This window comes from Rhea americana, unplaced genomic scaffold, assembly GCF_003343005.1.
Source record: "Rhea americana isolate MKP2758 unplaced genomic scaffold, rheAme1 scaffold_14, whole genome shotgun sequence".
In the NCBI taxonomy this organism is placed as follows: Eukaryota; Metazoa; Chordata; class Aves; order Rheiformes; family Rheidae; genus Rhea; species Rhea americana.
In genome coordinates this window covers 4,682,822-4,705,030 of record NW_028185483.1, presented here as the reverse complement: position 1 = coordinate 4,705,030, position 22,209 = coordinate 4,682,822, and the positions used below count along the sequence as shown (strand labels likewise).

At 33.8% G+C, this 22,209-nt stretch overlaps 1 protein-coding gene across 3 annotated transcripts in view; it reads right to left on the bottom strand.

Annotated features, from left to right (window-relative positions):
* RHBDD1 (rhomboid domain containing 1) overlaps window positions 1-22,209 on the bottom strand; it is a 46,143-nt gene that overhangs the window by 14,512 nt on the left and 9,422 nt on the right. For all 3 annotated transcript variants that reach the window (XM_085298594.1, XM_085298595.1, XM_085298593.1), the window contains 3 exons: window positions 12,265-12,353; window positions 11,359-11,409; window positions 8,456-8,575 (listed from right to left, as the gene is read on the bottom strand). In XM_085298594.1, coding sequence (XP_085154720.1) covers window positions 8,456-8,575; window positions 11,359-11,409; window positions 12,265-12,353 — 260 coding nt within the window. The remainder of the gene's footprint in view (window positions 1-8,455; window positions 8,576-11,358; window positions 11,410-12,264; window positions 12,354-22,209) is intronic.

Here is a 22,209-nt window from a genome sequence, read left to right as displayed (position 1 = left end):
TTCTTCTAATTATGCCTACAGCTGTTAAGCAGAACTGCCTGTTCTCCAGCAAGGTGACCCTGCCAAACCCACTGTGGAAGGAACAACATTTGTTCCTTAAAAAAAAGGTCAAGTTATTGGAGAAAACATCANCACCTTTTGAATTAGCAGCCTGATCCAGAGACAACTGAAGTCAATGAAAAGATTCCTATTTGCATCACTGAATCTTGGATCAGAACACTAAGAACAGATTCTATTTCCATATGCAAACCATGTTTTTCTAATAAATCTAGTGTGAATATAAGAAAAACATTTCTAACTACAGTCAAAGGTATTTTTTAAACTATTAAAGTGTTTTCTTCTTATTTGCATTTTCTTTGGAAGTTGAAACTTCTGCAAGAAGGAAACGATCCAAGTGGCAGTGGCAAGACCTTCAAAAATATTTGTGTATTTAGGAAGTCATAGGAAAAAAAGCAGCATTCTGTAAAAATTTTAGCATGAATATCTCAATAAACACTTTGTGTCAGTACTATATATTTCATAAAACACTAAAAAAATTTAATGATTATCTTATCTGATAAAAAAATTTTGGAGCAAAGAGATGAACTTCACTCAGATTCACTCATAAGAAATAATCAGAATGTAGGAACAGACACATCACTGTCAACTTGTTGCTTAAATATTAAAAAAAGTTAACMCTTCAGGCAGTGTTTTCAAAAATACAGAAAATGCTACTAAGTGTTTGATGRAAGGAATTAAAGATATGATGCATTGTAATAGAGTAACCTCAAGAATGTTAAATACTGAGTATAATAATCTCAGTGCAGTGATATATTCAGAACAAATCAGAGAGAAGCAAACAATATCAGACAAAAGCAGAGAGCAAAGTAGCCTTAAAAAGCAYACTGTACTAGGGTATCACATTGTGACTCTGAAATCACGCATGGTTTAAACCTTTGTCAGCATGTGTATCACAATATTTCAATGTTTTCTATTTTCATAACTTTTCACTTTAATAAGTGCAATCAGAGTATCATTCAATTGGAATGAAGACCTACTTTCAAATTAATAGTATCTGTCCTTTTATCCCTATAATATGTAACAACTCAGAAATGATGCACACAGGCAAGCCAGAAACCTCTAGGGAATGTTGTATGTAACAGTGGGCAGAACCTACTGGTTTTTTTTGTTTGGTTTTTTTTTTTTTTTGTCCTTTTTTTCCTCCCCAGGAGAGACATGGGAAACACAGAATCCCTCTCGTGCATAATCAACTTTTTAAAAAAAGTTTCTAATAATGATCTTTTAACAAAACACAGCTCAGTTCTTCCAGTGCACTAATAAGCTGCTGAACTAGTTTTATTTTGTATGCAAAATGTTTTTCAAAGACAAGAGGAAAAGGAGGCACAGAGTGCTCTTAGCAATAGTCAGGAAGTAATGAAGTACAGGGAAATAGGGAAGGCAGAAGACAATACAAACTACTGAAGCGCGTATTAGCAGCTAGCACATCTGCTAGACTGTGGATTCATCCATCAAAAGAATTTTCTTACAACATTTTCCTCCAGATATCGGAGGAAACGTCCTCCAAGCACTACAGTTGAGAGAAGGTTGTGCATCCCCTAGGAAAAGGCTAACTTTTAAGTACATGGATTCACACATACTAATAGCCCTAAAGACAGAACAAATGAAGAAAGATGGGCAGCACTTAAGATGAGAGGAAGAGACAGTGGAAATAAAGGAGAAACTAATTTTCCCTGACTATATTTACCCTACAATTTCTTTCTTAAGAATCTATTAAGATTAATTCCTATTAATTTTTATCTTTACACAATCTCCAATCTTAAATAAACTACTAGCATATCAAACAAAACTAAATCAAGTGGCTTGATGTCTCTTCTCAAACCAAGTATAATTGGTCTGAAACTGCTTTTAATACCTGCATTTCAGTACCTGAACCAAGTAGACACCGCTGTAAAAATTAAAGTAAAAAACAAATAAGCAAACCAAGAAACAAAATGAACCCATTAAAACAATCAAAACTTACATCACAGAGCACATTTTGGTAACACAGAGAGTAAGACAAAYCTAAAGCCAGTATTTTCAGAACACTAATCTAGTCATAGGAGTAGCTTTTTAAAGGTCAAGTGGGTACAAAGCTTATTGGACACTTACTCTAGTGTTTTAGAAAGAACTAATTAGAACATATTTTTTGATTTATGATCTCTGCCTGATCTATGCCAGGAACAAACCTTGTTGACATACAAAAACAAAAGGCCTGGATTCAAAGCAGTTGCCCRTTGGAGTTGCCTACCCAATCTTACTTTCCCTAGACCACTGCTCCTGTAGCAGACAGAATTGAAGTACRTACAAAGCAGCTTCTGAACAGTCAATTTGCAGTCCAATATATTAGGGCAAAACTAAATGAAAATCATTTTAGAAAATCAACTGTAGTAATTCCTTCTGTTGTCTGAAGTTAACCTGTTCATGTATATAACTAGAGATTTTACCATAAAACAATTTCACTGCTTTTCAAAAACATTCTTTACACCATRGTATTTCATAAATGATGATTCTATTTTAAAGGATAAGCTCTTCGTGAAAGGCTTAGTGATGCTTTGTCTTACRCATCTGGTGAGCTTTTACCATCACTACCAAAAGAATCAGGACTTTTCTTCCTCATATTTACAGAATGCCATTTTTTTTTCCAAATATGCATTGCTAACACCTTCTCTGAGAAGTTTAACAGTAAGACTAAAATCAGCTACTGCAAGAAAAGCAGCAGTGTCAGGTTCTGACTGAGCAATGTTKCTCCAGAGATATCTAGCTAATTTATTAAATTCTAGTGCTATTTTAACTTTGCAACTATTGGCATTTTTATTGATTTACTAAGAGGCTCTAATTGGTTTAAAAATACCAGTGTGGTATATGAACTAGAGAATTAAATGTGACAAAGGTAAAAATCAAGGAAGATGCACATCACAGAGGAAGAAAAAACAACAACAAAGTTCTGATAAATTGGATTTGAAACTTGTTATCTATCCACTAGATTAGCGAGTTRAGAAAGTAGAAATACAGCAGAGCAAAATGCTACTCTGCAATGGATAATTAGGTTCAACCAGTAATTTAAGTATCATAGACAAAATTAAACACAACCTGCAGTTTTCAAACAGAGCAAYGAGGCATTGTTTATCTGGAGGTTTTATGTATATTGAAAAACAACCGATTTACAGATGAAAATACACTGAAAATAGAATTTTGCAATAAAATCTGAATTGGGAAGTTATTTTCTTCTATACTGAAGAAAAATAAATATGACTATCATAGATGTGAATATTTCTTTTGTTAGGTATTTAAGTTTGSATTTTTTTTWAAAAAAAACTTTTTTTAAACTTACAATGTATTTATTTTTTGTATAAAATATAACCATAGGGAAAGAAAGTAAAAGAAGAAAATTCTCCCATCACTACCTTGTTTCCTAAACTCAGGAAGACTTATACTTTACAAAAATTTTAGGAAACCATAGCTCCTAAACCCCCAAATACATCATGTTCTAAATTTGGCAGTATTCCCACCTCTACACCAAGCAGTAGGGTCCACAGAAGCATAAAAAGCAAAAAGCAGACTACTAGAAAGGAAAGGGGAATGTGTTAATTTGCTGTAAAATYATTTGATGTCAACAGATGTTCAGCTGCTTTACACACAAGCGCACGTGCGCACACACACACACACACCCCCCATGCATACACATCTGAAAACTAACAAGTTTTTCTTTGAGAAATAAACACTCATCTTTTTGTTTGGCTACTCTGTTACCACAATGATTCTCAGCAAGATGCTAAAGAGCAAGATATTTTGGAATATTTTTTTCCTGTCCAATGTAGTGGTAAACAAGATCCTTGGTACGGTTTCTCAGAAAAGATGCCTAATTTTTCCCCTCATCGTGCACTGCTGAGCACATAATCTGTTTTAAGACATTTCAACAGAAATTCATCATAGTCAAATCCAACGACTGGCATTCTTATTACTGCAAGAGGGGAAAAAGATAACACTGTCTGGAAAAAAAGGAAATAATACTACAGYCAATTGCTACATAATCACATCACTTTCATTCTATTTGCCATCTTCCATGGGTTTGGCARACTCCATAGACTACTTATATAAAGCCCAGTCTCAATACAACAAAATAAAAATGAGAACTCTAAAAAATTCAGAAAGCAGGAAAGTAGAGGCTTAGATATTTGACAACTACAAAGTAGATGCTSCTATGACTAGTCCATCCCAGGCTATCTAAAAACTTTGAGTGGGCATTCTTTTTATTAGAACTGAAGAAATGTTTATACAAAGTTTCACTGTTACATTAAAAAGAATATCTATATGTATATTTATAGATACTTTTCTTAAACATAGTTTAAATATCATAAAGACAATTTTTAGGTTAAAAATTATTTCTCTGATGTAACTAAAGGAAGAACTATTGCAATTTGTGAACAATATAAAACTGCAATTATAATAACAAGTATACAAATAAAAAAAATCTAGAAAAATAAATTAACGCTATTTACATTGATTTCTGTTTGGGACAACTCAACACCTAAAATTGACAATGGAAGCAGTATAAATAAATAGCTCCTTTAGTAAATAGACCTAAAGCCAGATTGTCAGTTCGACAATCTGGTAAAACAGATGCTTTCATAAATCTCATATAAACAACYCTAGTAATTTCTTTTGTACTGGCAGGCACTAATTATTAATTTTTTAAAGAATTCTTTAAGATACTGTATAAAAATAAAATTGCAGTTTAGAAATGCCTGAACACTGATTAAGCAGAAATATAGTACCTTTACCAGGTTTTGCTAACCCTGGAATGGGATTATATAAGAATAATTACCGAACTTACATTTGATGCATCTTTTAACATAAATTTCTTTTTAATTTCGGATAAAAGCTGATACCAGGTAGTTCTGTACTGTACCACTGACTGAGTCTTTTAATAACCTACAAGGGTACTAGCACAGTGAGTTATAAGAATGGATCAAAATTCCAGATCTGTAACAGTACATTTTGTGGCCTAAAAGCCCTAATAAATGCATATGTATAACTAAGAGAAAAAAAGCAATCAAAATTACTGCAATGCTTTTTTTTCAGCCAATCTATAGTTCAGAGTTGCAAAAAGAGGAATAAGGAAAAAGTACTAAACTTTGGTTGTGGGTTCTGTTTTTACATCCATCTAGCTATCTGTTTCAAATTATATCATGTAATTTTGTTCATGGTAAGTACCTGTTTCATCATCCATGTAACTGTAAGCAGCAGAGAATGTAATGCTTTCAGGAAAAAAAGTCCTGTTTAAAGGACAGTGCTCATTCAAGCTAATTATTTTTCAAACTAATTGACAGGGAAGAAGATCCTAATTGCTCATTAGAACAGTAAATTTTATCTCATCCTTTGTGTCAAAGGCAGTTATGATAAATTACACACACTGCGTTACCTTCTGGGAAAATAAGGTGCATGCCTACAGGCAGGAATCCTATCTTCTATGAAACTTGTTTCTTGAAATATTTTAAAAGTTGAGCTCTAAAAGTCTAGCTTCTCCAAAGTAAACTGCTGGTTAAGAAAAYGGCAAGTAGGAGAAAAAAATTAAAGCACTGTGGCAAAAACATTGAAAACTACACCTATATACATTTTACAGCACAAAACTGTATCAGAGGCAACATACATAATTATACATTTCCTAGCTTATCCGTAAATTTTAAAAACTGCAACTAGCACTGAAAAGAGATACTATTATGCCTAGGGGAATGCTACTATCTCTAACTAAAGTTAAAAATGTGCCTTGCTATACCACAGTTACCTACCAGCAAGACATACTCATGCTAGGATGTACTTACATTCCCTCTCATGTTTCACCAAAGGGCGTTCTCCAAATAAAAGTAAATTTGCTCTTATAGTTGAAAATTCATCTTTGTCCAAATACAACATGTTACTCCAAATAGCAGATAGAAAAAGAGGCTACTAACTTTTAGTGATGTATATTATAYAGGGCTAAAATGAAAGCTGCAAGTATTCCACTCCGATATATTAAAACCTTTAAAATGCATATTGCCTAATTATTTATATTACCATAATTTTGTCACAGTTATTACCAACTGACTTCATTTTACAGCAATGAAAATATAAACAGCTTATCTTATTATAACACCAATCACATGTGCATATCTCTTCTACAGTAMGATTAGAATTTGACATCTTCAGGCTTTTTAGATTCTTGTAATAATTTATATTTTTTCCTTCTACAGTGCACCTTCAGACCACAAGAGGAGAGAATGTGATTTTAAAGCCACATCATGCATCTATTAGTTGCCTATGGTCTAACAGTTCAATACCCATAAGCATTCAGCACTTAAAAAGACAACTACTCTCTCAAACACCTATCATTTGTACATTTATAAAAACATTTGTAAAAACAGTAGCCTGCCATTTTTTTGCTAGTATTCAAAAAATTTAAAGCAAACACTGTTTACATTGCTGTAGATAAAAGATTTCAAACTACTTAATACCAAAAGCCTTGCAAATTCTTTTTTTCCTTAAACTCAATCTGTTAGTAGTGATGCAATAGKTAGCTTGGCTGTAAAATACAAAGCATTCATTTCAATAAAGCTTGTTTTAGATCCCTCCTTTCCCAAAATCTAGTATTTATATAGGATGGCATATTGAAACAACTATTATTATTCTGTTAAAATTCCTAGCACAGCATAGAGGTTATCTAATTTGCTATCCTTCACTGACAAACCTGAGGAACTGTATATTAATTTATTTTSAATCTAAGGCTCTCAATATCTTCTGTATCTTCCAAATTTTTCAGTACAGTTTTGAATGAAATGGAATGGTTCAGATGACAGTCAGCAAATATTCTACAATAATAATTTTGCTGTAGAAAACAATATATTTTTAAGACTAGTTTCAAAATGTTGAAGATTGCTAGAATCCAAAATACCTGAAAGATCAAAGTGAGAAAAAGAAGAAGGCTAGAAAATTCACTTTTTCCCCTCCCTCCCAGTCCTCCTAAAAATCAGCACTCCTCCCTCCCAGGTGGCCTCTCACAATAGACAAAACAAACTTAAAGCAAAAAGTTGTATTTACTTTAAAAACATATTAGTGAATTTCCCAACAAACCAGTAAAACCTTTCCCTACCACTACGTTATTGTTTCAACCATTACCTTCTTGAAATATCTTCCAATTAAGATGACATGTTCTTTGTTATGAAAACCAGAAAGCARAAGCAGCAACGATCTGTCAAGATACTCATTTTCATATTTTGCCTGATACTGCTCTGACAGCCATAAAATAGTGGTGTAAATAAATTTTCTGAGCAAAGATTTATGAATGGTGCATTGAACTTGAAAGAGCTGCAGTTATGAGTAGGGGCGTTTGTATCTGTTCTCCTGGATGAATGCTTCCTTGCACTCAGGAATTTAAAAATCACAAGGTAATGAAAAAGAAGGAAAGTGACACTGATGAGTATCTAGTCAAGCTATTATTTTTATTAAGACAAAATGTTATAGTTTCAACAAATGGAAAGGAAACCTCTCAAATTTGTTAAGGAGGCCTTTGGCCAAATTCCCAATAGAATACATATTGRTATGCAAGAGACTGATTTTTTTGTGTCAAATATTTATTCTTTTCAGTCTTGATATCAGAGAATGTATACTGTGTTAATATTTGCCCTTTTAAATCACATAAATACAAAAAATACAGCTTTGTGAGACATCATGGTGCTCTAATAATGTACTCTAAAGTCTTAACAAACAGATTTTCCCTCAGTTCTTTAAGATTTCAAAATCTGAGAAATATTTTACAGAAAATATTTTTCCCCTTTTGACTTCATTTGCACTACAAAAAGATATTTCCCAATAAGTATATTTTAAAYCAACCAACAAATTTCATTCAAACCCAGTAGTTTTTACTTCTTAACATTTTCATTTTTTTAGGTCTTTCAGCTGAAACCTAGAGTATAAGCTTTCTCTAAAGTCAAAAAGGATAACGTGAGGAGTAAGAAGCCAGTACATTTCTCCTCAATTTACTATGTATAAAGGGCTAAAACAGGCATAAAGAGATGTTTAAATATTGGAAATATATCAATTTTTCTGTTATGCTGCTTCATACTACTGCTTACAGTATTAAAGGATATTTCGGCACAGCAGCTTAATTTAATGATCTTTTTTCATTATAAAAGCACTTCATTGTAGTAACAACATAATCAAAAAATAAACAATTATGAGTAAATGCATTTTACACAAAGAGAACGATACTACATCCTCACATAGCATTCTCTGAAAATTGTACCAGGAAATTTTCTTCAATTCTGTTTCTGAAGAGAACATTTTGAAAGTATTGGAAAAAAATAATGAACAATACTTTTTTAAAAACTTCTTTCTCAGTATTAACCATTACTTAAAATATAYGATACTGTAAGAGTCCTACCTCTTTCATTAAGACTGTTTAGCACTGCCCTTTCAAGCTGCTCCTCTTCAGTAAGTCCACCTGTATAAACATCATAGTTCCTTGGTGCACTGTACTGATAASCTCGATGACTATAATACTCTGTAAAATAAAACAAAAAAAAAAGGAAAAAAAAAATGCTGCTACTCAYTGGGAGACAGTGAAACAAGATATCATCTACATACTGTTTTTCTTTCACATATTATTTTATTCTAATTTTGGAAGGAAACAAGTGATTAGAAGTTCCATTATATTTAGGATATATGCTGCAAATCAAAACATATATGACAATTATCTAATTTACAAACCAGACTATGGTAACAGGAGAGAAACAACAGAAAGACGGATCAGACACATGGGTCTTGTATAATTTTTTTAAATAAATGTTTTAGAATTGACATTATTGAAATGCTTCACACTGAAATAAAAAGACAGAATTTTCATCATCTCCTTCTAACATTTAGCTGTGAATATTAGCAGGTCTGAATAATGTAACTAGAACAGCAGCAGCAAAACAGGTAGATTTCAGGCTTTCCCCCCCCCCCACACTCATGTCTCATTTCACCCCAGGGTCTGTCAAAAGTATCTATAAATGTCATCCTGGCTYCAAGTATTGTTTGGATATACAAAACACAGAGCTAAACATTTCTGCAAATTTTTTGCACCAACATAGACAGTTAGTATTGCGCTATCAAACGATTATATCTGCTCCAAAAAAAATACATTGTAGATCTCATCTAACATCACATCCATTATTTGTTGCCTGCACTGTTTATCACTAGCCACTTCTACCATTTCAAAAGTATCTTGAAAATAAACATGAACAAACTATCATTCACCCAAACACATGGGATTTAAAAGAAAATAATTTGGCTAGAGAATTGAGGCAGTAAGAGTCTCTTCCTTCTAATACAGTCTCATCTTGGTTGAGCACAGAAAAGYTAAACTAAAAAAAATTAAAAGGGAAAAGTTCCATTTTTTATACCWATTTTGCATCTTCCAACAAAAGATTTCGAAGTACAGAAGTTGAGAAACATGGTTACTTTCCCCTGATCAATTAGAACTACGTAGGGTTTCCACATATCCYGCTGTGTTGGAATACTGAAGAAAGATTTGGTCTTTATGAAGGCAGAAAATAGCATGACACAAGCAGTACAYCCAGGCCCTAGTGGACTGACCATTAACTGCAGGTATGTGATCATTTTTAACTGGCCTGAGATTACCAGTCACGGAAAAAAGTATCTCATGCTCACTACACAGTCTATGTTCACATATTACTCCATTTCTCAATATCTTTCTCAGTTTATTTCTTTATTGGCCTTTAGATCTCCAGCTTTAATTTTAGAAATGGAAAATGAAAATCCAGGTAAATACACCTTAGTTACAACAATCTTAGATGCTATTTGTAAGGAAAGCAGGTTAAAATCTTTCCATTAGGAATTACCAGACAAATATTTGAAAAATACTCAGTTCTCTTGGCCTCTATTCCCACGTGGGGGAATTGTTAAAAGTAGTAATAGAATTGAGGATATATYGTGGAAGACAAAACACATACAAACCTGACTCACTTTGGATAAGAACTAGCRCATCTCACTTAAAAAGACTACAAAAAGAAAAGAAAAGGAAAAAGACAAGACTGCATGGCTAAACATCAAAGAATAGCAAGAATGATCAAAAACATGAAATGGCTTTCATAGAGGGAATTACACCAACAATAACTTTTCAGCCCAGGGGAAAAGATTACTATGGGGAGGATATGACATAAACCTGTAAAACCTTGAAGAATACGGTGAAGGTGCATGAAGAATGATTTTTCAGGTTCCCTTCCCATAGAAGCATTACCATGCATTAAATGAAATTAGTAGCTGACAAGTTCAAAACAAACAAAAATGACACATTCTTCACTCAAAAGTAAACTGAAGTTCTTCTGCTGGGATGTTGTGGGCAGTGAAGTTTATACTGATTCAAAAAGCATTTGACATATTCATGGAAGGAAAATCCATCGATGGAGATTAAAGACAAAAATTCCCCTTAAAATCTTCTGCTGGGAGAATCTTTAAGCCACAAGCCACTGCACTCTAGAAACTATTCAAGGGAGTCATCTCTATATATTTATCCTGTTATACAGCAGATGCCTAGGGAAGAGTATAAATTACTGCAGAAGACAGGATATACTAGGCTATACAAACCTTAGATTTGATCCAACAAACAGCCCCACCTCAAGGCTGGTTCCTCTTCTGTTCCTCAGAGGCCAGATCTCCACCTATTACTGTACACTCCACATAAAACTCAATATTCTGCATGAGAAGTAAATCAAACATGCTATGTTCAAAGCGTCCTAGTATTCCAATTAACTCTCCATCTTACACACAGTGAAGACGGCCTGTATTTATTATAGTAAGGAGTTTGCTTTTTTGCATGCATTTGTCTCAAGAGAATTATCTGATTTAGAGAAAGTGTTCAAAAGAAGTTCCTCTGACAGAGGATAAAAACATCTTAGAATGGATCAGATAAAATTTGCCAGAACAGGGCAGATCTATCAAGGTTCTACGAGCTGCTTCTTATAGCCACAACTTCCCCTCATTGCTCCCTTTGCAAAAGGGATGGTATTTCCCTAGGGCAGCATTTTATGAAGCCATGACCTTAATTTGTGGTAAAGCCTCTTGCACAAAATATACCCTCACAGTTCCTGAAAAAGGAAAGGTGAGACAAGGCCAGAGAAATAGTASGAAGTTAGTAAGTATACATACATGCAGAATGCTTAGTATATTATATGATTTTCCAGTTAAYTAGCTCTTCTATAGGGTTTTCATTATTAGTAAAAATGGTCTGAATACTCTTTAAAACTGAAATAAGCTTTCAGCTAACTCAGTGAAAGCACTTACGTGAGTAGTAGTCCCTCTGCCGGGTAGGGCCAGTAAACGAAGAAAAGCCACCTAAATATGAGAAGAATGATGTGTGTACTGTTAGAATAAAATAACCACATTGTCCATTTAAAAAGCCAAAATCAAATTTAAAGTACTGTTTCTTTCAGAGTCTTTGTTTCATATGATATAAATATGAAACCATAGGTAACCAAAAACYTTTGTTTTTTGCACTGGTGATAGACTATAACATCGGCAAGCCTGTATTAAGGGGTGAGGAACTTGAGGGGGGAGTGGGGGTGGAGGAGAAAGCGTTGACAAYCAGTCCCAGCACAGTTGTTATGACAAGGCTTAAACTTCTGTCTAGTTAAAACACTGAAGTTAATGGCTCTGATCAGACAAAAGTTTGCAGCGCTATTTTTTAAAACAGRTTGTTAGCCTAAAAATACTCAATATCAGGTTTAAAATGTGTGAGTGTATAAACCAATGTATTATTACACTGTTGGAAAGACTGGGGAACCTTATAACAATTTCTCAAGCATCTCAATCTTTTTCAAAAGATAGGAACTTCCACTAGAATGGACACAAGAAAATCAACACAAAAACATATTGTATTCTGGCATATTGCCATGGATTCACTATACTTTGTTTAAAATTACATTTTCATTCACATCTTACCTGATTTTTTTTACTTTAAATACATATTTAAAAAATAAGGTAGAACTTATTCTTCCAAGTACAAACACCTGAAGAACACACTTACTGGTTATCGTCCATACTAAAGCAAAGTTTTTTGTTTGTATTCTCTTTAATAAACAGCATATCCTTAATTGCCTAAAAGCCTGAATTTTTGTATGTAACATTTACTGATTTTTAAAAATAAAATGTTGCTTATACGGATTTCACAAATTGAACCAAACTATATACCTGCACAGGCTTCCATGATCTTTTCCAGAGGTCCCGCAGTGTACATCAGTCCAACTAGAATCCCCGCCAAATGCCCAGCAAAAGAAGCCCTAGGAGAAAGGAAAAGACCTGTGAGTGATAGAAAGGAAGGCTTATTTGGTAGGGATCCACAAAGCAGACTGCAAATTTTTTTGTAAACCAGAAAGCTCCTCAGTTACTGAACTGAGACCAACCACAGAGAAAGGACTTGCCTGCAAAGACACATGGGAATGCAAAGATTCATTAATTTCTGCTCTGACGTAAGAGACTTCCTAATTTCTAATTTTAAAGCATTAATTGCTCTAATTGAACCTACATGTGCAATTTAAAAAAGCCTCTTTGCATTTTTTTACCAGATTCATTTTGAGCAAAAGCAGCAAGCAGACCCACCTCTACGCTGGGTCTGAGAACTGCAGCTCCACCACATTAAAGTTTGAGCTACAAGGTTAATCTTGTAGGTAGTTTACTTCAGTGTTCATTATGAAAGTTTTAATTTTGACATTTCATGTTTCCTAGAAATATTTAACATGGTCAAGACAATATGAGCTAAAATGCCAAGTTTGCTTTCTCCATCACTTCCCTAAGAATCATGGGTATACACAGTTACAGAGAAGTACCCAACAGATATCCTGAAGGAACTGAAAACTAATTACCTAAACTAATTAACTAAATTAAAAGCAGATCTAAACATGTTTTTTTCTTTTTTTTACATTCTGATCAGAAATCCAAAATAGGTACAGAGATATGGTAATAATAGTACATTGACTTAAGTCAGTACAACTTACAGACATCACTGGTAGAAATACATGAGAAAATGCATCTGCCACTGGAGGGAGATAAAGATCAAACTGAAATTCAGTCTTTTGCCATCTATGAATTATGTACTTGTATTCTGCTATGCAGRACTACAATTCTCTCCTACAAGTTACCAGCAATTTTTAAGGTGCTGTGAAAATTTATAGGTAGCAAAATAAATAATTTACAAGGAGCTTATTTCAAAGTTGCAAAAAATACATTTTTGCCTAATTTGAAAAATGTGACCTCTATACCCAGAAAATACTAAATATTTTTAAATGCATTACTCTAAAATATCACCAACAGGAGGTTATTGCTTCACCTATATTTCTAGAAGCATTTTAGAAAACATTTATGCTCATCTGGATTTATCTATCACTATTCCACAAATGTGAAGTCAAGGTCTTTGGATGTAATACAATTAAAAAATATTTAATATAAGCATGCAGAAATATTCAATTTTAAGTAGTCTTCAAAGGCATAATTTCCATTTCATGTCTATCGAACAGTTTAGTATAATAGATATTCAATCCCTATTCACTTTTATTGAAAGTTACATTCAAAGAGAAGAAAATGACAACTAAAAAGTTTAAATAGGGTATTCTAAATGAAAAATAAGATCAGATACATAGTCACATGGATAAAATACCACCGACATGCACAAAATAAGTGTAATATTTGACAAATCATATCAAATTTTCCCCATTTTTTTGTCATACAACTGATTTGAAATGTTGTTAACAGCAGTGGCATGCTACTTGCAATTACTAAAACAAAACAAAAATGAAAAAAAACCTCTGCAGAGTACATAAAGACAACTTCCCTAACATAAGCAAAATGTTTACTGTTACAGTCTAGTTAGACACAACTTGTTGCAAYGGTATTTTGATATTTTGTAGTTTGTTATATTTTAATTTACTCAAATGATTACATAAGGTTTAAGGGATGTTGGTAATGCTAGGTATTCTCTACATACATCACGGCAAATACGTTTATACAGATATTTTCCAAATATAACATCTAAAACACATGTATAGATACTAAGTAACTTCACAAAGAAAATTGTTTTATTAAAACTTTTCACACTTATCAAACCAGAACAAATTATACTTAAACTATAACTATGCAGCAAAATCTAGAGTAAATTTGGTAAGAGTAAGATAGGTATAGAATAACTTATGTCCTAAATGTTACTGGATTTCTCTTAAGGCTGTTTACAATCTCAGCCACAGCAGTACTTACATATATTGACATCAGAAGGGCATGAGAAAAGCAAAAAGTATTGTAGACAGTGCCATATACTTATTACCAAATTATGAAGATCATGAGGATAAGGTTCTCTAAGTAATTAAGGATCACCCTAAACACAAACCTATTGGTAGCCACGAAAAGGAACAAGTAAACTACTCAAATATCTTGGTAAATGAGGACACTTACTGCACAGCAATATGCTGAAATGTAGGCGTTGGTCAATGGAGATTAGCATTTAAAACAACCTATATTGAATTAAGGAATGATTTGGAAGAAAAACAGGATTCAGTTCAACAAGAGCACTCAAATTTCTCAACTTATCACTGAAATGATCAAATATACAAAACAGGCTGAAAGTAGCTGGCAAGTAAGAGCTTAGGGATGTAATCTGAAGTACACAGTGAATCTCAGGATAATGCACAGATCAACATGTCACACTACTAAAGAAAAGACTTCTATTTAAACTGGAATATACAAACAGGAGTATTGTCTGGAAGATACATGAAATAACCTTCCATTCTACCCAGCAGCGGCAGGTCTCAGCTGAAGAATCGAGCCTGGCACAAAACCCAGGCTCAAACAGCACAAAAGGAAGAGCAACAAAAACAACAGTCTAAAAATCATGACTTCTAAGGAAAGGTGGAAGGAATTACAGTTTCTCAGTCTATTGAAGAAAACAGTGATGGATATAATCATCTCAAAATATGCAAAAGACTGTCGCAAATAGGAATGAATAAACTCGCCACATTCACTATCTACAGGATAAGGAGTAACAGACATGAATTACAAGGAGAGATCTGAGAACAATTAAGCACTAGAACAGAAAATGAGGAAAATATTTATGAGGAAAAACTTCTTTACTGTGAGGTGGACAGAGCCCTAGAACAGGCTGCCCAGAGAGGCTGTGGAATCTCCTTCTCTGGAGATATTCAAAACCTGCCTGGACGTGATCCTGTGCAATGTGTTCTAGGTGATCCTGCTTTTGAGCAGGAGGATTGGACTAGATGATCTCCAGAAGGTCCCTTCCAACCTCAACCATGCCGTGATTCTGTGAACAGACTGCCTGGAGAAACTGGAGGTGTCTCCATTAGAAACATGGAGAGGTGTCCCCGATTCTGCTGGCTTCAAGGCTCACATTTAGCAAGGGAAGATGAGAGGGCTACTAAGGCCCTACAAAGAAGAACTAGAGTTTGATACAGTGATTATCTTTAAAAGCATATTAGTCTCTATATTGATAATTGTATATTATGTACATGTAATTGTTTGTACTCCTCAAGTTATTACTTAAGGCATTCATTCTGATACAACAGGGAATTCATATTCATAAATTCAGTATTTTGATACATAAGAAAACTACATAAAAAACTGTTTCACACATGCAATTAACATTCACACATGCAATTAACATTCTTCTTTCATATACCCTAGTCTGAAGTGGATACTCCTATTTCCAACTTAAATATATTTGAACCTATAATCCCCCAGAATATTTCAATGTCAATCTTCTTGACATTTTACTACATTTTACAGTGATTTTTAATTTTCAGTAGATTGCCTTTAAAAAAAATTTGCATAATGGACTTCTTGCCTATCAGGCTATATGAGTTTTATTTGGCTAACATTAAAGTTAATTGCAAAACTACAATTGTTTTCAAAAGGCAGGATTATATGCAAATTCTAGAACTAAATGCCCAAATATAGTTTACAAAAAGCACAAAAGAAATTCTGTATGAAGAAGTTTTGTTCAATCACATATTATCAAGTCTCCTTTCATTTGCATTGCAAATTTCACCACCTTTCTTGTCTCATCCAGAAAATGGAAGTTACACTGATTTTCTACTTTGTATACAGTAAAATAACCCCAGTTATAATTAAAAACCTTTATATTAGCCATAAAACAACACCCATTATCAAAAGATTCAAAAATAGATTTTCTTACACTATTCTTGAGAACAACACCTTAACTTCAGTGTATATTTGTATATACAAAAACCTGGCTTATTTTTTGGATTGACTAACAAAAAAGTGTCTTCCTGATTACAACAACATAATAACCTACTGCTTTTTTTTCCCCTGATGGCTAATAAAGAAAAATTGATAATTATTTTTTTCACAGTACAATTTTTGGTTTGCACAATACAAACTAGCTTTTTCAGTGGGAATAAAATCAGAGTTCTTGACTTTTAAAATTGCATAATTTTTCTCTAAATGTCAATGAACATTATCAACGTTAACTATTTTTCTCTCTGGTAAAAAGAAATTCAAACGATATCACGTTTAATTTTTGTTTAAAAATGTAGATATCCCCAGAGATCTTGTTTGTCTCAACCATTCACTTCATACTAAYGATAATTATGCAATATGTCTAAATACTATTTCCTGAAGACATTTGCCATCAGGCTGATATACACATTATTAAAAAAAATCTTCCAAACAGAATTAATTAAACTTTTTTCATTTGGCTGTGTAATTTTCATAAAAATGGGTATCACTAGAGGAAAAACTATTTGGATGTCATCTGCTTTTCTTGTATTAGAGATCTTGACCCAATGCTTACAGGCCTCTCTTACAGTATTATATTAATTCTTATGCGAACATTCTTCTGGGATCTTTACACTCAATTCAAACAACTCCTCATCACTGCTAGTGAATTTTTCCTGCATTGTTTCAAATCTGATATGTCAGTCAGGACACCTGAAACAGCAAACAGCACAAGAAAACCTATATCTATCATCTAACTTTGATAATTTCTCAGTAACTGTAAACCCAAAAGTCAAATAGCTATCATCATTTATGCACACAATGCTACCACAACACAAAGCCACTTATGTAGCATTGCCAGTAAGTCTTTAATTTAAGCCCTTACTGCAGAATTTTATGACAAGGTCTTATTTCCATGCATCTTCTACTTCAAGGCTATGCTAGAAAGTGCATACTCATTCAGCAAACTAGTAATAGCAAAGTGATATACTGCAAGAATCTAGAGCTATTTATTTTGAAAAACAATGAATTTTCATACAATGGGATCAAATTCATGTGTTTATTTATATACACACTGTTAATTTCCAAATTAAAATCAAGCAGGTAGTCACCTAAAATTTACACTCTTTGCTATAAAATTAAATCTTGCTTAGAAAGTAGGCAATGTAGTTAATTTACCAGTGCTGAACATCCTCTCTGAACACAAATTAGAACAAATTAAGTGACCACACGGGAGTGAGGGGGAGGAATGACATGCAATCCATTTTACCCAGTCCTATATAAGAAAGCACCACTGTTTCTTTACTAGCAAGTTTCCTACTTCCAGTTACCTTATTATAAATTGGGAACATAGCTTTTTCTTCTTCCTTTTTTTTTTTTTTTTTTTTTTTAATGCTGATAGAAGACTGGAAAATGGTTCTCACCATGTAATGCCATTCCTATCAAACCCATTTTCTTTTCTTTTATTCCTGACTATTTATCACATAAATATTCTGCAAGAGGCATTCCACAGAGCACTGTATCTTAAATGCACGAGGTAGAGCTTGAGAGGGGGGCTTTTGATTTTATTTTCAAGCTACTGAGTACATCCTGTTCCCTAACATTAACAATTACTTCAACAGTGATTATCAGACTTCCAATAAAAATTTGTTGAGTTTTTTTTTTTTTTAATCAGTTGTGCAATGTAACCTATCCTTTTGTACCCTATTAGTCTAGATTGCTTTAAGAATGTCAAGTTAAAAGTCTGGCTAAAGTCAAGACAGATGGCACCTGTAGCTTCTCTCCAAGCCACAAAGCCTTTTACACTGGCACAAAAGGTGTGTCGGAGTTGATTTGCCCTGATCTTTCTTGGCAAATACCTTTCAGTTGCTTACTGCACTTCAATTACTCCTCCACATATTCCTCCATGTAGTAAGCAGCTCAACTGGTCTACAGTTCACTGGCTCCTTCCTCCTTCCAAAAGGCACAATTACTTGCACTTTTCAAACTACCAGAACTGATTTGCTCCAGTGTCCAGAAATAACTCACGAACAGTTCTAACATCCATTCAGCCAGCTCTAAAGAGCAAGCTCTTCAGCACATTTTACTAGCTTCAGCCACTGTAATAAGATCTCCCTGCTTGTTTATTCTGCAAATCTGTTATCAAATGAGAAGTGTTTATTTGACAATATTCTCTTGATGAATTGCAATGACCTAATGATTTCTAAGTAATAAGATTAGTATTAAAGTTCAGTTGTAGTAAAAAGGAAGAACATTAGTGCAGTGATGGTCACCAGATAAAGACTGGTTTCTCAACAGTACATTAAAACTACTGTTCAGCTGCTGCAGATAACAAACAAGCAGCTTAAGACTTAAAGGTGCATGATTTAGATTTGGTTTTTAATTCTTATCATCAGGTCTACAGATAGTCTACAACTAAACCAAGAAATGTGAAGGCTATACCATGTTWAAATGTCTCCAAACTCAAATTACACTGCTGTTAAAGCTTCCGTTACTGTGATATTATTACGAAAATATGCTAGTACTTCAGGTAAGGGATTCCAGGAAATCTCTAGTCAAAGCAGCAGAAGTGTTTGTCAAGCAAAAATAAGGCAATTCATTGATTCAACAGCTGTAACAGTCAAGATGTTACAGCATAAAGAACATTTTCATTCTCCCTCAGTGTTACTTGCTGAATTCAAAGTTGATGAACTTTACCAGTATCAACAGAGCAAGATAACTCATCAATAAAACTGTTCAACAGTAAATATGACTGATAATCAGTGATGACCCAGTGATACCTCTAAACATTAAGCAATGAGCAATTAAAAAACAGACTAAATAGGAAAACAGATGCATATAAAAGGTCACATAAGTATTTAAATATCAGAGCTATAAAAAATATTTGTATTTACATCAGAGACTGACCCAGCCTCTCATATATTACCATAAATATAACTAATACATATACATACACACACACACACACACATATTTTACATATAAAATAAAAACAACATTTTAATGAAAAGCTCTGTATTCCTACTCATGACATTTGCCTATTTTGACTATGATTTATTCAGATATTTTGAGGTCCTGTGGATTCTTGGAACCCATGTGAAATGAAGAAAATGATTTTCATCACTGAATCATTATAAGTTATAACTGAACAACACATTTCCAAGTGTTAGCTTATGAGCAATCTGCACCTCTACTGCCAAACGTAGACCTGTCCACAGAATCACACAGAATCACAGAATTGGTAAGGTTGGAAGGGACCCTCTGGAGATCATCTAGTCCAACCCCCCTGCTCAAGCAGGGTCACCTGGAGCATGTTACATAGGGTTGCATCCAGGAGGGCTTTGAATATCTCCAGACAAGGAGACTCCACAACCCCTCTGGGCAACCTATTCAAGTGCTCCATCACTCTCTCAGTGCTCTTGTTCTTTCAAAACTGCAGTAGTTCTTTCTTTTCAAAAAAGGGAAGACCCTGCAAACTGAGAACACTAATAAACATTTAAATTAACAAAACTCGATAGAATTGTCTCATATCAACACTAATCAATATTGCTTATCTAGAAACAGTTACGAAGAGAAATTTAGAACAGAAACTAAAGGCTAGAACTCATCTAGAAAATGKAAACAGTTCAAATAAGACAGATTTTCACATTTTATGGATTATATCATCTTTCACAGATCTGAAAAACTTTCAGACACCTGGAAGCCAATAACTGTTAAAACCTGTCAAAATACAGGTCAAAGAAGAGGCCTAGAGAAACGCCTGCACCAGTTTTCAGAGCTGCAGTCGCAATATCAAAGTTCAGCATTTCTGAATTGCTGGAAAAATAAGATCCTCTACACTTTCATTTTTACCTTTCCATTCTCCCATGATCTTCATTCTTTGTTATTTTTAACCATCTGGAAAAACAATTTGAAAATAACTATGATGTTCAGCTTCTAATCTAGGCGTGTTGCCTGTGTTGATCTGATAAAAATTTGAATTAATACAGAAACAACCTGAAAGATAAGTGTTTCCTTTAGTAATGAGCACAGGTAAAGCACCTGCATGCTCACCCAATGGATGACTGAAATACCACATGACCAATTCTGGAAAAGGCATTGAGATTAGAAGATAATCTCACGTGACTGTTGTTCCAAAGAAACGTTCCGTTCCGAAGAATGTTATAAAAAGCCAACATCCCAACTTTCTCACTTCATGGAAGAGTAGAAGGAAATGAAATGTGATTTAAAATTTCCCCATAACAAAAGCATAAATGAGAAAGAAAAAAAATTAAAAGACACCAGCAAAACSCTAAATGTTCTCTTAGTGCACAAATCAGATTTTCAATACCTTCAGTATTACTTTTAATCCTTCATTGCTTATGGATTCTCAGATGATCCTGTGATACAATAGTCCTCTAAGGTACGCCCAAGCTGAATGTATGTCCTTCTGACAGGACAGAATTCTGCCCCAATTAACTTTGAATAGATAAAAGGTGGATAAGTTCTGCAATCTGACCTACAAAGAAATTCCATTTAATCAGACACTTCAAATACTACAACATGCCCTGAGCAGGCAGATGAACGTGTAACAGCATTGCTCTGAGAGCTACAATTGTTATGGTTCATTTCGAGGCAGTTACTAATTAAACACACCATGTTCTGGGACATGAACTTCTAGAGACTACTTGTTTTCTATTACCTATCGTATTGTTTAAGTGCTGTGAAATTGCCCTTAATATCAGGACAGCACGTAACAATCCAGAGGTTCTTTAGMCCAAGTAGCAATGTAAGCTCCCACACAAATTGAGAGAGGGTTATTGACTTTATTTCTGTACCTTCTATACACATTTACCCCATCAATGACATTTCTGCAGTAATATAACTGAAACAAACAACAGAATGCAATCACTAACCTCAYGTTTTTCTCCATAAATTGGATACGGTATGATATGAACACAGCTTTATTATAGACTTTATTATAGTTCTTTCATTATTCTCTAATAACAAAATGAACAGGGGTATTTAACACTGTCAAATAAAAAAAAACATATGTAGCTAAAATGAGTTTATGATTTGCAGAAGAATGCATATAATACTGAAAACTTTGGTTTAACACTTGCAGTAATACCATGTAAGAGACCTCTCAGCTCACACTTAAAATTGTGTTTGGAACAGAGAGTACTTCAGTACTGCAGTTCTTTTGTCATTTAACTTGGGATTCCCTGCTGCAGTCAATCAGGCATTAAGTCATAAAAACAATATGAATAGTGCTTAGAATAGGTAATAATTGAACATCTCTTCTCCTTTTCCTGGCCAAAGAACATTACATCCACTATATAATAGTATTTGATAAGAAATATCTCAGTCTYACTCTGTCTCTTTTTTTTAACCTTTCTGAAAAGTGGGAAAATGTGTTTGTAAATTATGATTCAGTAGTTTGTAAGTTAGGTGGCTTTGTTTTTCTCAGTTTGGTGACTATTTCACACACATTCTCCATTATGGCTGACAGTTATAAAATATTATAACAACAAACTATTTACTTGCAAATGCAACTCCARAAATCAGCTGCCAAAGAAAAGGAAGGCACTAATCTGACAGGGCTGAGAGGTGGGTAAGCTGTGCTGGCAGAACTGAGCACCAAGAAAAACCGAACAATTTAATCAATAAGCATGCAAGGCAATGAAACTGCACAAAAAGCTGCAGAATACTGGATAATGGTTCTATTAAAAGTCAGAGGAGTGACTGGAACAAATGGATATTTGGGACTAGGAGAGAAATACAAAGCAAACAGTGAAATGCTGTTTTGCTAACAAAGTCCTTTGCATTACAGCTTGTCTCAGGTTAGCTTGTTTTGCTGAATGTGTATGCCTCTTGCCCATCAGCCCTTGTTATCTTTCATAAGCACAGCATTCCTTTTTT